Here is a 14,776-nt window from a genome sequence, read left to right on the forward strand (position 1 = left end):
GTAACAACAAAGTAACAACCCTCTTCTTATACATCATATTGTCTGATTATATAGACTGGACTCATTCAATTCAAAATAATAAGTGGTCATTGTCTCCAACTCCAGCCTGGTGGATAAAAGAACCTTATGTCCCGAAATGACGCTACTGTCCCTTTAAGAATACCAGCCCCATCCGCGTACAACTGTTTTATGCAAATCTGACAAGCCGAACGTGCCGTGAGCCAATCAGAGGCGAGCTCTAACCGCGGGAGATCTAAATTTCGCGGGAGGAAGTTTGGCGCTAAAAAAGCTGTTCTTCCTCAGCTCCTGTGCTGTTGTATGGAGAGCGGAACTGTGAGGTGAACGGACAAGAGCCACAGACCGGGTCGGATTCCGCATCAGAGGGAGCCACTATAGATTGTAAATCTCACGGAGGAACCTGATCTCAATGAGACGTGGAAGCCTTCTGGTACTGGACTTTAAAATACTGGATGTTTTAATTTATTATTTAACCAGCAGCTTGTTGTAACCTGTAGGGCAAAGCTTCCTCTGCACTTTGTTACTGGACAAAGGATAACAACACCGACCAGTCTGCCGTCATTTACTGACGAATATTGTTAGAAAATACGGCTGAATTGTCGGTTTATCCCATGCATTCTGCATTTAATAGATGGATTTCTGCTGTATGAGTTGCTCTTGACTTGTTTTTTGTTTACGTGAGTTAAGTAATATTCGCAGGGTAGAGACATATGTTCATACAAAGCCTATAGCAGGGGGACGATTCAGCACAGCGTTGGTCGGTGCGCTTAGCTATACCAAGCTTGACCAATCCGGTTGAATTTAGTTTACTCAGGAAAATGATGCGGATGCCGAAAGGTGTATCTCCGGCTTCGGGTCGGCCAGTAGCGGGACTGTCTTGCCCTCAGCAGAAGATCAAGGTTTTGTTCACCGGAGGAGTGAAGACCGAGTTCTTCAGCACCGGACTGTCCAGCCCGCCGATGAGCACGGTACCGGCAGGCTATTTCACCCAGATCTGCAACACCGCCGTGGCCGAACAAAGAGCCAACAGCCTGTATTCAACCCCCCACGGACCAGAGGCTAAACCCATCAGATCATCCTCCGGGCGACTGCCGGTAAATCATCCAACACACACACACTGCACAACAAGTTTGCATCACAAATACACACTTTTATAACAGCTAAATACAAAGTGCGTCCAGTGTAGTGAGTTATGTGGGCGGACTGATTATGGATTTCCAGTGGTATGCGTGTGTAGCAGCGTTTGGGGCACGTTCAAATGTGTTTTGACGTGATAAGCCACAGAGGAGCCACTGTGACTGCTGCTGGATGCGTATGAATGGCGTGGGTCCCTTTTGCCTGCCATGCTAAGTGTGACATCTTTCCCCCCGCAGGCCAGCTGTAGCTAGACGAGGCCAGAGGCTGTGTGTGTTTGGGGGGGGGGGGGGGGGGGGTATAGTGTTAGGGGCCCCTTGCTTGTGAAAAGAAAGGATGAGTGGCCTCCACAGGGGGAGATAGCAGCGTTTACACTGGTGGCAGACAATAATGTCAACACAGCATTTTACTGTTAACCACTGAACTCAAAATCAGCTCTACTTTGAAGAGGAGTGTCCCTAAATCATGAGTAACACTTGTCGTTGGACAGCTTTTTTTGTGTGTGTGTGTGTGTGTGTGATTACACCCATGTGACAGCTGCTCCAAGTGCACCTGTCATTGAGGCAATGCAGGGCCTGTGTAACCTGCTCACGTCACTGTAGGAAGAAGGTGGAGGTCAGAGGTCATAACCGGACAACTAGTGGGTTTTCCGGCTCATGCGTGCGTCTGCTCAGGTGAAAAGAGATCTTAAAAATCACTCTCGACTGCGTGATTTGTTCCTGTAAAACAAAAAAAAATGGGTTGATTGAAAAGCTTTATGATCGGAGAGGATTGGATGACACTCGGCAGCGTGTTAGTGCTTCACAGCTGCTGGTGCTTGTTATAGTTGGTCTCTTCTCTCTCAAGCCAGCCGGCCTTGCGGTCTTTTAGAGTTAGTGAGAGTAGGGCTAAAGGGGTTAGAGTGTGCACAGGCCAGGGTCTTCAAATCTCATGTAAACCTTTTGCCCTTGGAGCCTGTATTCACTAATAGGCCCTTCAAGAGGATTAGGTGGACATAAGTAAAGTCAGAAATAGGCTACCACCTGGCTTATCATACGCAAAGGTGAACTTGATTATAGCTTTGTCAAATTCCTTGTATTTGTAACATCCGTGGCAATAAACAGTTGTGATTCTGGTATTTCTCGGGGGGATTTGTACATGTCACATGTTCGAATTCTCCATTTTGTTTGCTGACTTGGAAATGTCCCCCCCCCCCCCCCCCCCTGTTTAATCCAGCATTAAGACCCGTTCATGTGACATATAGTTTGCCTCCATCGTGCCCGTGCTGACATAGAGTGTGTTGGATGTGGGTCGAAAAGGTTTCATTTGCACACGTGATGCGAGGCAATCATCAGAAGATGGTGACATGCTGCTGATAGTAGAGCCAGACTTCTGAGTGTGTGTTCTCACTGATAATGCTGTCGTCCATTCTGCCGCAAATACACTACACAGTACAGCGTTTGTAGTGACGGAATTATTTTCTTTTTTTTTTGTTAAAGATAAGCAAGTGCTCGTAGTTATTACAGATTACCACAGCTGACCACAGTTAAGGTGGAGAGAAGAGTGATGCACTTTTGAAACTGCACAGCCGGTTTCAAGAGTCCCATGATTATGAAACTTCCTCCACACATTTCAGTAAGTTTGATAGACCTTCAGTTCTATCGGGGGGGAAAGCACCACGAAGTCTTAAGAACAAATGCTGCTGAGAGTAGGTGCTGGCCTTGTGTCTTGTTATACGAAATAAACATGACTAAAGTTGGTCCCCTTGCTTTTTGTTCTGGGGTTTTCTGAGAGCGTAATAGTCTCAGACACGGATCTGAATTTCTAAATTACTGACAGCTGCATCTGCAGTGTTTTTAGGGTCATGGACGAAACGCTAGGATATTTTGTCTCCTCTAATTCCTTAAATACAGAGATTCGAGATTCAGAACGGTATCCAAATTGAGTTGAGCTTGTGTTTTCAGCCACAGAGCATCACTGCAGCAGCTGGCAAGCACTCAAAACAAATGATCTGGTTTCATACAACCTGTTCACAAATGTTTTTTCCCCTAATTAGTCCCTCTACATTAGCAGCACGTGACAAGACAATAGATGCAAGGATGCCATCCTTATGAGGATGTTTAAAGGGACTTCAGTTCATCACTCGACTTGAAGATAGTAACTAGAGAGTGTCCTCTTTATGTGCTTGCTGACACAGCGGCTTCATTTCATGTTCAGTCATGGGTCTCATGTTTACAGGAAGTGCTGCTTCTTCATGTGTAGCTCACTTCCTTCAACTTACACAGCATTACAGTACCAACGGTCCTTTTAGCTTGGCTCAGCATGAGAACCAGCAACAGTGGTGCTGCGTAATCCCACACTTGAAAGCTTTCTCGTGGGGTATATGCTGTTGAAACCCCTGAGAAAGAGTTAATGTTTGACTGCACGAAGGTAACTTTACCTGAAGAGATCTCCTCTTTACTTATTAATCATGCCGACTGTAGTAAAAGGCAGTGAACGAGTGATTGTCATGTGCCTTTTAACCAGGGTGTGTAGACTATTGATGATGTTGTGTCACTCTGGTTTCCTTTCGGATTGATGGTGGTGTAAATGTGTTACAGGATTCAGGCCTCCCACCAAAGTCCACCGACGAACCTTTCTCTCTATTACAGCTGCTTTCTATCCAATCTCGTCCTCAAAGCAAACCGATGAATGCATTTGTCTGTTTCAGATGCAAAAAGCCACATTTACGACAAACCAAACGGCAGTCTGGGAACAAGATGCATCAGCATAATGTCCACCAGAAACAAAGTCCCACTTATTCCCTGCTTACGTCACATGTGGTGTTCCCAGATTTTTCGTGGGAATGTGAGCAATATGCCAAAACTGCATCAGCACTGATATCAGCTCTATGAATTACTCTTTCTGTCTATTTCTGGGGAAACAAACATCTTTCATGTAACTCCCAGTGTCGTCTTGAATCACCTTGTGGTTCCAGAGATTCTTCTCGGAGCCCCTCTGGTGAGCCCCCCCCCCCATTCAGACCGTTGACACTCGGGTGTGACATTGGCCACAACTCACCCGAAATCTCTCTGCTTCTCTATTCCCTCTCATTCACCTTGTTTCAACCTGATAGCCTCAGGCCAGCGGTGGCCCTGGAGCAAGTTGTCCTCAATAGGGGGTGGGGGGGGGGGGGGGGGGGGGTTTGCATTTCAAAAGCATCCTGCTCCCCCTCGCCTCTCTCCACCACCGACCCAAATGGGCAGATCCAACCTTCTCTTTTACCTCTTGAGAGCCACGTTGACAGTCTCATCAGCCGTGTAGGCATTGCTTTTCTTTTGACTCCCCAAGGGTGTGGACGTGAGGGGTTTGTGTACACAGATATTAGCAGGCATACTGTAACTTGGCTTGGATGCAATTTGAATCCCATGCAGCCTGACAGACCAGGTGTGTTGGTTTTGAAGAGAGGCCGCGACTGCAGAAGTCCTTCACGTGACGTGAACTGCCACTTTGGAGATTTCACCAGAGCAGCTGCAGGAATCGGCCTAAGAATGTAGAGCCAACACAAGAAGCCACGTGCGGTGCTTTGGGCGTAACTGGACAGGCGAGTCTTGGAGATAAAGAGCTCATCGGAGTGTTTTTGACACAGGCCTATCCCATTTCCTCTCACAGCCATTGACTGAACAACAGTGGCTTGCTGCACAATAACTACAACTGATTTTGAATTGAGTAAAACATGTGCTATAACTATAATAATTTCGATGTCCAGAGGTTTTGTCTCCAGCAACATGCTTGTGTGCTGGCCTCTAAAGCCACAAACAGCCGGTTTTTCTACTACACGAAATGGTGTTTGCGTAATATGGTTGACTCACCAGAGAAATCCCTCATGCAAAAAAAGGGAGCACCCAAGCCCATACAGCTGCAGGGTGAAACCGTTGGTTCCCCTCTTGCAACATGTCGCCATGCCTGTGGCTGCGACTCTCAACTTATAGAGCTACAAGCCTGAAAAATGTAGACATGGTGCAGCTTGATCCGTACATTTAGGTCATGGAAGTTAACCGTATTCTGATGTCAAGGCTGCTCTTTTTTATTCGTTACTTACACTGGGACTGACAATCAAGTCAAACCAGACAGATCTTCTCTCTGTTTAACGACAGCGGACACTGACTCCTCCTGCTTAATAACCAGTATCTGATTCCTCTCTACTGTCAGGACTCTGAGCCAACAAAAACACAGCTTTTAATCCCAGAAATAAATGCTAGCAGTCACCCTTTTGTTCAGGGTAGCCCTGACCCGTGTATTTTCTCTGTCCTACTGAAGTTACTGTATACGCTGTGAGGATTAAAAGCCGCCCCGCCAGCAGCACACACACTCGCTGTGCGGCTCCAGATGTCTCCAGTCAACAGGTGGACATGTCATGGGAGCACACTGGGACAATAGCACCCTTCATTATCCCCACGCTCAGACAGGCGCATCCACACGTGGTTAAGTCAATTCAGCACTTTTTTTCCGTCTCTGAAAAAGTCCCTTGCCTAAACCTATTAGCTAAAGCACTGCAGTGACAAAAGGGGATTACTGTTGCCAAGTATTTGCGAGGAGACTTGGAAGAAAGGCGAGTTTGTGAGGCAACACAGAGCTGAAAGGATAAGAGAGCACACAATTATAGATGACCGAGGTGAGGTCCTAACCAGATGCGGCCAATTACCCAGCAGCCTCAGTAACGCTGTGCTAAAATCCCACTTCTTGTTAGATCAGTCACCACAGTGTTTTGTGTGGGATTGACCGCAAACTCTCTCGTCCATCGTGTTAGAGTTAAGGAAGAATTCTGCGTGTTAGGGTGTCGCCACCTTGTGCAACTTGTCATTTTTTTCAGACAGTTGGTCATTTCTCAATCCTGTGAGGGGATTGGGTTCATGTGACTTTCACTTTTGTTACATTGGGCCGATGTAGGTCACATGAAGATAGTATATTGTAGGTTATATTGTGGACCAAAGGTTGCAGTGTAAGATGCAGTGCAGTGACAGTCAAGTAATCATCTCTGTGTGTGTGTGTGTGTGTGTGTGTGTGTGTGTGTGTGTGTGTGTGTGTGTGTGTGTGTGTGTGTGTGTGGAGAGCCTGTGAAGCTGTGGAGGAAAGGGAACGTAGGGAGGTTTGAGAGAGGGGGAGGAGAGGTCATTGAGTGATTCCAGGGATTTCATTGCATTTTGCTGGCAGTGGGTTGAGAGGCAATCACCCCGTTTCCCTATCCCACAACACACACACACACACACACACACACACACACGCATGCATGCATACGTAAGATCAGCCCCTCTTGAAGTGCTTGGGAAAGTGTTACAGGGGTGCTTTGTTCCTGCACTTGAGGGCTGTTGGCACATTTACGACACTTTTCAACAACCCCCTATTTAGCACATGTGCCAGCATTGATGTCATTGTTTCATGGATTGGCTGGACGTGCCCCACACACTTCATTATCATGATTTAACCTATAAGTAGAATGAAAGTTTGTTTCCAGCAGACCATAATGTAGGAATAGGAATATATTCACTCTATGTATTCTTATGGTGACAGAATGATGAGAATGCTCTTATATTTGTATTTGTACTAATGAACATGAACTCTGTCCTCTCTAGGCCAAGAGGAAGCTGGATCTAGAGGACCCTCTTTACCTGCCAGAGTTCCGCACACCAAAAGGCAAATGCAGCATCGCGGCCAGGATACCAAGTCCAAGGAGTGAGTACACCAACTACAGATGAGAGGATAGGTGGATGTGAGAGAGGTGGTGTAGCATCGTGGGTTTTGTGCGTAGATATTTGACACACGAATGGTCAACATGCGGAGGACAAGGCCCGATTAGAAGCAGACAGTAGCATCAATAAATGAGTTTGGTCTGTTTCAAATACCATGTGCAATACTTTTGAAGACATGTGCTTCTGTGAGGTGGTGACTGGTGTGAAGATTGTTTACAATCAACGAATAGCATCATAAACACTACTATGAGTCACATTCACACAGGAATTAAGGTAATTGACACACTCGTATGATGAAGAGTTTGCACCTTTAGTATGTTTATCTTCTTACACCTTCATTTTTCTGTTAGATATCTACATATCTTTGTCAATCGTTGCTGCTTTTACTCCTTACTGTTCCCCTCCTCATGTGCCTTTGTCTGGATCTTTTGCCCTCAGCTCCAAAGTCTCCGGGTGAGCGGACGCGGTACGACACGTCCCTGGGCCTGCTGACCAAGAAGTTTGTGGGTCTGATCGCGGAGTCTCCCGATGGAGTTCTTGACCTGAACTGGGCCACTGAGGTTCTGGAGGTCCAGAAGAGGCGCATCTATGACATCACCAACGTCCTGGAGGGAGTCCAGCTCATCCGAAAGAAGTCCAAGAACAACATCCAGTGGCTGTAAGTACCACTGCCAAAGAAGAACATAACAGTTTTACCAACATTTGATGCTTGGTGGGAGTTCCGGACTCCAAAAACTATAAGCAGCCACAAACATGGGTTTGTGGTCGTAAGACCACATGACAGCCACATTTCAGTCCGACGAACACGTCTCTCAACACAATCGGATGCAGTTTATTTGCTTCTGTCAAACAGCTCAGACAAGGCTTTGATATCTTCCGAGCCAACTGCCAAACATTTTCACTCTCTGTGAATTGCAGTGTAAGCAGGCACGTCTCAGGTTTAGTAGTGGTCAGAGATTCCCACTGATGAAGTCTGAACCGGGCTTTACAACGAGGGACCAGTAGAACAGAGACATCTATCGTGTAATGCAAAACATGATAGATTGTGTTTATTGAAACGCTGTTGTGTGTGAGTACAACTCGGTGGATTTATTCCTGCTTACGCTTAGCTTATCTGCCCTCTAGTGGCTGGTACGTATACTGATATTGTCCATTACACCGTGTCTTTGTTTTTGAGTTGATACGACAGCTACATTTTTTACTGCAATCTGATGCTCACACATTTTGATTATGTATCTGTTTATGTGTGTTTTTGTAGGGTTGGAGATGTGTTTGAAGGTGGTGCAGGTGGAGGAGAGAAGGCTTGCGCTCTGAGGAAAGAACTTGGAGACCTGGAGAGAGTAGAAAGATCTCTGGATGAGCTGATCCACTCCAGCACCGCACAGCTCAAACAACTCACCGAAAATGAAGATAATAAGAGATATCCTTTACATCAAGCTGTGTGTGTGTGTGTGTGTGTGTGTGTGTGTGTGTGTGTGTGTGTGTGTAAGATGAACAGCACTCACTGGTTGTCTTCTGGGTCTGGTTACACATGCAAATAGCCACTTCATTTCTGCAGCCGTTATCGCCCTTGACCACACGCTGTACGTTGGGCTATGTGACATATCAGGACATTCGCTCCATCGGCACTCTCCGAGACCAGACGGTCATCGCCGTCAAGGCCCCCGCTGACACCAAACTGGAAGTGCCAGACACGGCAGGGGTGAGAACACAAGATTTCAAAACCAACAGATTCAATTGTTGTTAAAAACTCTCCGAAAGACAAATGGAATACATGCAACGAAACTATGAGTGTTGTTCTGTATATTTATATATTTTTCTATCCTTCTCCTTACAGCAGGGATCATTACAGATCTATTTAAAAAGTAAGAATGGGCCCATTGAAGTCTACCTGTGTCCAGAGGAGGGTCTTGAAGATGCCAGCCCAGTTAAAAGCGCGGCCACCCCCAAAAAGGAGTTCCCTCAACCTCTCGGCCCTCCAACTACCACCCCAATGCCGCCGCCAAGCTACGGCATCAAAGAGGAGCCTGCTGAATGTAAGCGGGGTTTTCTGTTGGCTCGTGTACAGTACAGTAGAATTCTGACTTTATACTCTCACTGGGAGCTAATAGGTTGATGAGTCACTTTATTCCGACAGTGAGTTGTGTGTGTGTGTGTGTGTGTGTGTGAGGCCCTGATTGCAACTATGCACTGGTCATGGAGAGCCTCTTTGCTTTTGGAAGCAGTCAACTGTAGCTAGTCTGGCTCTGTCCAAAGTAACAAAACTATACGGTAACGTAACTCTTTCTTGAAGGATCAGTTAATCTAATGGTTACAGCAAGAATTGATAGGTGTGTGTTTTAATTTCCAGTCATTATAGTAAACTAAGCTAATCGCCATCTGGCTTTAGCTCCATTCTTAAGGCAGACATGAGAGATCAATGTTGTGATCGAACTCTCTGCAAGGAAGTGTATATTTCCCCTAAATATTCCTTTAACATTCCCCATCAGCCATACCAGTAAATATTAGATTAAAAACAAATTAGGATAAATTGCTCAAATTACTAATTTACTAACTATAAATAAAAATGAAAGCAAATCACAAGGATAAAATTGAGAAACCTTTAGAAGGATATAAATGCAACTAAACTAAAATATGTTGATAATAATAACTTTTAAACATTCAGGAGGTATATGTCAGACTAAAAATATGAACTTCTGCTCTGCCCTTTCCTTGATCACAGTCGACATATCTCCAGCAGCTCCAGCCACCTCCTCAGCGGCAGCCTCCACCTCCACTCTGCTGGACGTCGAGGGTCTGCTGGGTTTACCCCCCGGCCTGCTCCAGCTTACAGAGGACCAGCTGCCTTGCGTCTCTTTCGCCCCAGACCCCAACACGCCCTTTGTCAGTTTCTCTCCCCCTTTGGACCACGACGACTACCTCTGGAGCCTGGAGGATAGCGAGGGAGTGTCAGATTTCTTCGACACCTATGATCTTGGAGAGCTGTTGAAGAGCTGAAGGTGTAAATGAAAGGGAGGCAGGAGGAAATTTGGGGAGATTAATTAAGGGGGTAAATATTTAATTCAATGCCTTCTCGAGGTAGGAAATATTACACTATAAAGCCATAACTCTTTGTTTTTACCATGCCTGTTTTAATGTTAATGATTCCAAAGGAGGAGTCACCCCCTTTGTTTGTTTTAACAAAGTAAAAATGATTTGTACATAAACACGAGGGGACTGAGAGGTTGGGTGAGAGTGTAATCTCCAACCATTAGGAAATGCTGTTTAAAATGGCGGCACTGTTTTTTTGGATCATTCACATTTTCAGATTGCGCTACAAACACGGAAGTTATCGTGCACATCACATCCCCGGCAACGTAATCTGGTGCATTCGGTTTGCGGGCGGTGTTTACAGTGTAACAACTCAGGAATTGTTTTTCTTCCTTTTTTCCCCAAAGTCTAAATATTTGTGTGCCACTCTTTAACCCGTAGGGGGCAGCCTTGTACTATGTCAGCTTTAACTGCCATGCAGCTTTACAGGATTCAATCACTGGAATTGGCGTACGCTAAAGCCATCAAGAACTGTACACAGGGTGTGTTTTCAAGAGTGTACCCGTCTTCAACACTGACCAAATTAAGCTGTGAATAATACTGGTCCACAAGCATCGACGGCTTCAGTAGGGTATCGTGTGAAACATGAGTTCATCCGAATCTGAACTCGTGTTTTCAGCTCATGTGGCTTCTGTCTGATCAGGTTTTGCTCTTTCCTGCCTTAAGCTTTATGCCGGGCCTCGTACCTCTTTGGTGCTGCATTGTGTGCCAAAATGTGAAAGGCAGCTTCTGACACCCAAAAGTGGACCCAGATCCAGAGTTAATGACTCATAATAAGAGAGTCGCACTCACTCTTGTTGGTTTGGCAGCTTTATTCTAAATCCAGGTGCTCCTCTATTGATAAGAGTTTGCTGATTTTGAGAGACTTTTTTTGATTCAGTGGTGTGAAACTGCTATTGTATTTCTTAAGGAAATAACCAAAATAAATGAAATGCAGCATCTGTGTTGCAGATGTGGTGGAAGCGGGGGTTAATTGATGTAATTAAAGTTTACTTAGAGTAGAGATTTTCTTCTTCTCTTGTTCAATAAGTGAATGAATTCTGCTGATCTAGCAGCAACAGAATCAGGAAGGTATTTGTATCTTTACTGTTCAAATTTCAAGAATGCTTTCCCACATGTGGTGGTGCAACCCTTTTCAATGTCAAAGACATGGAACCGAGGGCAGAGTAGTCAGAGTTATCTGTAAATAGTTATTTTTTCTTTTCTTTTTTTTTCGAAGCGTTCTAGACGCGGAAATTTGAATTTCATGCTGATGTATTTTTGGCTTTCCCTCTACACTGCGGAGATAAGCTAACTGCCCTGTCCTAACAAAACTTGAAAATGTGTGTGTGTGTATTTGACAGCTTGGGAAATGGGTGTCATGGTGTGTTTGTGTGTGAGTTTTTACAATGTAGATTAGAGGATGTGAATTCAGAATTTGTAGTTTTTTTTTTTTGTTGGCATTTGTATATAATTTGTTTTGTATTTATACCTATTTTCCCTGAATTTGTTGAAGGTTGAACTGTTCTTGAATGACATGCGGCACTTAATATTTTGTAGTATTGTGTGGTCTGTTTGAAATTATTAAATAAATACTGAAGCCATGGTTTACACTTGGAATTGTGCTCCATTTTTATTTTACTCACTTGTCATGTCAGGAACCTGTTCTTCCTCGCAAAATCGTTGAAATACAGAAGTCAACATTCATCTTCATATCTCATTGCTATCCATTTTTTTCTCCAAGCCTCTACAATGTATTCCTTGATTTGGCCCGACTTGCTGGAGAATTCACTATCACAAGGGACTTCGCCTTCAAAATGTATCGTAGGAACCCGAAATATGGAGTATTTACTGCAGAGAGGATATGGAACTAATAAGAGGTGACATTCCCAGAGGAAAGAGAATCGGTTGACATGAAGAGTGACAATAAGACCTCATGAGCTATAAACGCATTCAGACAAAACCCCTCCCATCATTCTTTGTTAGTTGGTATCTTTGGAAACAAGCTCACAAAAGGGGGCGGGCACACAGGAGGTCAAAGTTCAGTGGGTCATTGGGCTAGTATGGCTAGTGGCAATGCATTCTGGGGGTAAAGACATCACACATTTTTACTAATAAATCTGAAGAACAAATAGAATCTATAGATTTGCAAGTTTTTCTCAAATATTACACACAATATTATGAGGAGGACACAATCCTCGCTGGCTGCTCCGTGGTAATGACTTCATACAGAAACCCTAAAGTTTACGGCCCATAGAACTATAGCGAAATATTGCACGACAACAGGAAACACGAGCTTCCAACACAGCTCAAGTGAGAAGCAAATAAAAAGAGTTAAGCTTATACAGGCTTTTTTTTTTTTTTTTTTTTAACCCTCACAAAGAGTGCGTTTCCTCCTGCACCAGTTTTCTGCAAACTCACTTCTGAACCAACATCAGGTGTCTATTAGCGCTAAGGGTCTATTGACAGATGTTGCGCGCAACAGCCTCGTGTTTAACAAGAGGTGATAAACTGAAATGTTCAACACCACGTACACATACACGGCCTTTGACCGTGTGGTTTGCATGCTATCTAAACAGCAGACTACCACAGTTCTGTCACATTGCACCTTGAGACCAACTACTTTGTCAACAAGGCGCTGAAGTAAATATTAATAGCTGAACGCTTAAATTGGCAAAAGCTAAACACCCTCTTTGTGTGCTGGCAAGTGACAGCTCGTCAAAGAGCAGCAACAACCTGAGGCCAGAACGCTGCACGTCACTGTTCTAGAGCCACAGCTGCTAAAGGGACACATAATGGTTGTATTATTTTCATTAAGGCTGGGAGCAATTTAGTGACTATGGTTGGTGTGTTTAAAGCCACACGCCTGGAACTGACTAAAAATGTGGCTGATTGTGTTGACTCAAACTTTTTTAGGTATCAAATCAGTAGTTTATGAATGTAGTTATTGATTTAACAGATATCAAGGGATATAAGTTACTGGTTTTCAATCGTTTGGAGTAATAGTTTAATGAAAAGGGAATTTAGTTGTTCTCAGTCTTCCTAGTTCCTAGTTTTGAATGAGACGGTGACGTGATTTTAACATAATATTGCATTCAGAATCATGAATCACAAACAAGTTTGACTACCTGTTCCCAGTCTGGAAAGGTTTTTGTTGCCAAACCACCTGTGATGCATTGTGGAGAGGTTGTCAGTCTGAGGGTGTGGTCTCTGGGCAGGTACACTATGCTGCCAGCCGCCATGTCACAGAGGACAAGCATGACTGTGCTGAGACTGATAATGCTCAGTCAATTGAGTCAGGGATGACGTATTTGTCAAAGCAGAAGCTGTCACAAAGTGTCACAGCTGTTTTTCCACAGTCGTTCTTCATTGTGCAGTTGTGCAGGCTCTTGACGCTGATTGTTAACAGAAGAGCCCTGTCCTGTTCAAGACACTTCATATGCTTATTCCAGTGGGAAACTGTGTAAAAAAATGAATCAATCTCTCTCTCCAATCCTCCCATTTTCAGTCATCCGGGTCGACCAGAAGAGGGGGTATTTTACGGTAAGCCTGGGCCTCCTGGCTTGACAGGGGTAGTAAATTGATAACAGGACTAGTGGAGCTGAGTCAACAGTGGAGAGGGAGATTTTTTCGGGGGTGGGGGGGAGTTTAGAGGACTTTATGCTCCATCTCCACAGGGCTGCTGGGAAGCAGCAAGGAAATCCTGGCAGCTGTAATCTTTACTGGAAGATGTCGCTACGACCTCTGCGCTGCAGCATGTGTGCGTCAGAAAAAAGAGAGAAGCTGTATTTGGTTTACCTCACTTCCTCACAGCCAAAGTGAGAAATGGTGTGAAGGAAAAAAAGCACTTGTTGTTGGTGATGGAAGTAAAGAGGGAAATTACCATTAGCAGTGGCAGGAGAGAGTGTGTTGATATGGGAAATGACAATGAATAGGTATGTGGTGTTAAGGAAGGAAAAGGTGGAGACGAGGAGGAAAAGTCATATCAGTTAGCGTCCTCAGACAATGAAGTTTCTATCTATCTCCTTTCCTCTGTCATTCCACCTCCCTGTGCTGTGCATCTTCCCCCTCGCTCACTCCCTCCACCTTCCGAAACTATTTTCTTCTGTCGGCTCCCCGTGTTTTTTCTCTTCCCCCCCTCCCTGTCCTTGGACCTTGTGTTCTTCTTATGTTAGAGCATTGCCTGAACAGACCGGTTTGCTCAGTTTTACAATAGGACCCAGGCTTGGAAGGCTGGCAGACGCACAAAGGCTCTGCTTCTTTACAAGGGGCCGCAAAGAAACTGAAGGAGGGTATTGTTGGGAACACAGCGAGCCTCTGCATTACATCAGCACAGGCATCCATGCTAAAAATGTGTGCATGCAAAATGAGCATTCAAAAAAAAAACACATGTTGGAAATGTATTACAATACACAACGACATGTACAACATGCAAACTTCATCTGTAGCACTTTTTCCTCTTTCCCTCACTGATGTTCTCTCACATGCATACAGAAACAATGAGTGAATGAGGCCCTGGTAAACTGGGTCAGCAAACCTATTTATGTGGCTCTGCATTGTTTGGAGTTTGTCGCGTGCCCTCACTTCCTTACAAGGACGGACATTTTTTCTTACTGCTCAATAGGTCAAAGAGACCGTTTCCTCAGCGTTCCCTCTGGAGACTTTAGTTCACATTTTGAATTGCCTTAATTTGCATGAAGAAACACAACCGGTATTTGTTTTGTTATCAAGTCATTTTCACTTTGTGCCTCCAGAGAAACATGTCTGATAAGCACTCCTCTTTGAGCAGTTCTACACGAATGGCTGTGTATGTGAGTGTGCAAGTAAAATGCAGTTATCAAACGCTG

The 14,776-nt window shown here is 44.7% G+C and overlaps 1 protein-coding gene across 4 annotated transcripts; it reads left to right on the forward strand.

Moving 5' to 3' along the window:
- The first annotated feature begins 348 nt into the window (after positions 1–348).
- Positions 349–11,549, forward strand: e2f2 (E2F transcription factor 2). Of its 4 annotated transcripts, none has more exons than XM_076108248.1 (7): positions 349–1,112; positions 6,744–6,843; positions 7,299–7,518; positions 8,119–8,280; positions 8,448–8,562; positions 8,701–8,896; positions 9,583–11,549. In XM_076108248.1, exons 1-7 carry the CDS (start codon positions 837–839, stop codon positions 9,855–9,857), a joined length of 1,344 nt encoding a protein of 447 aa, XP_075964363.1. In that variant the 5' UTR covers positions 349–836; the 3' UTR covers positions 9,858–11,549. The 4 variants fall into 4 exon arrangements, with proteins under 4 accessions (XP_075964363.1, XP_075964362.1, XP_075964365.1 ...); XM_076108247.1 differs by having other exon boundaries at positions 351–1,112; positions 8,698–8,896; XM_076108250.1 differs by lacking the exon at positions 349–1,112 and adding an exon at positions 1,700–1,826 and having other exon boundaries at positions 8,698–8,896.
- The last annotated feature ends 3,227 nt before the right edge of the window (positions 11,550–14,776 follow it).

The sequence above is a fragment of the Anarhichas minor genome, unplaced genomic scaffold, assembly GCF_050575085.1.
Source record: "Anarhichas minor isolate MPS153535 unplaced genomic scaffold, ASM5057508v1 ptg000040l, whole genome shotgun sequence".
In the NCBI taxonomy this organism is placed as follows: domain Eukaryota; kingdom Metazoa; phylum Chordata; class Actinopteri; order Perciformes; family Anarhichadidae; genus Anarhichas; species Anarhichas minor.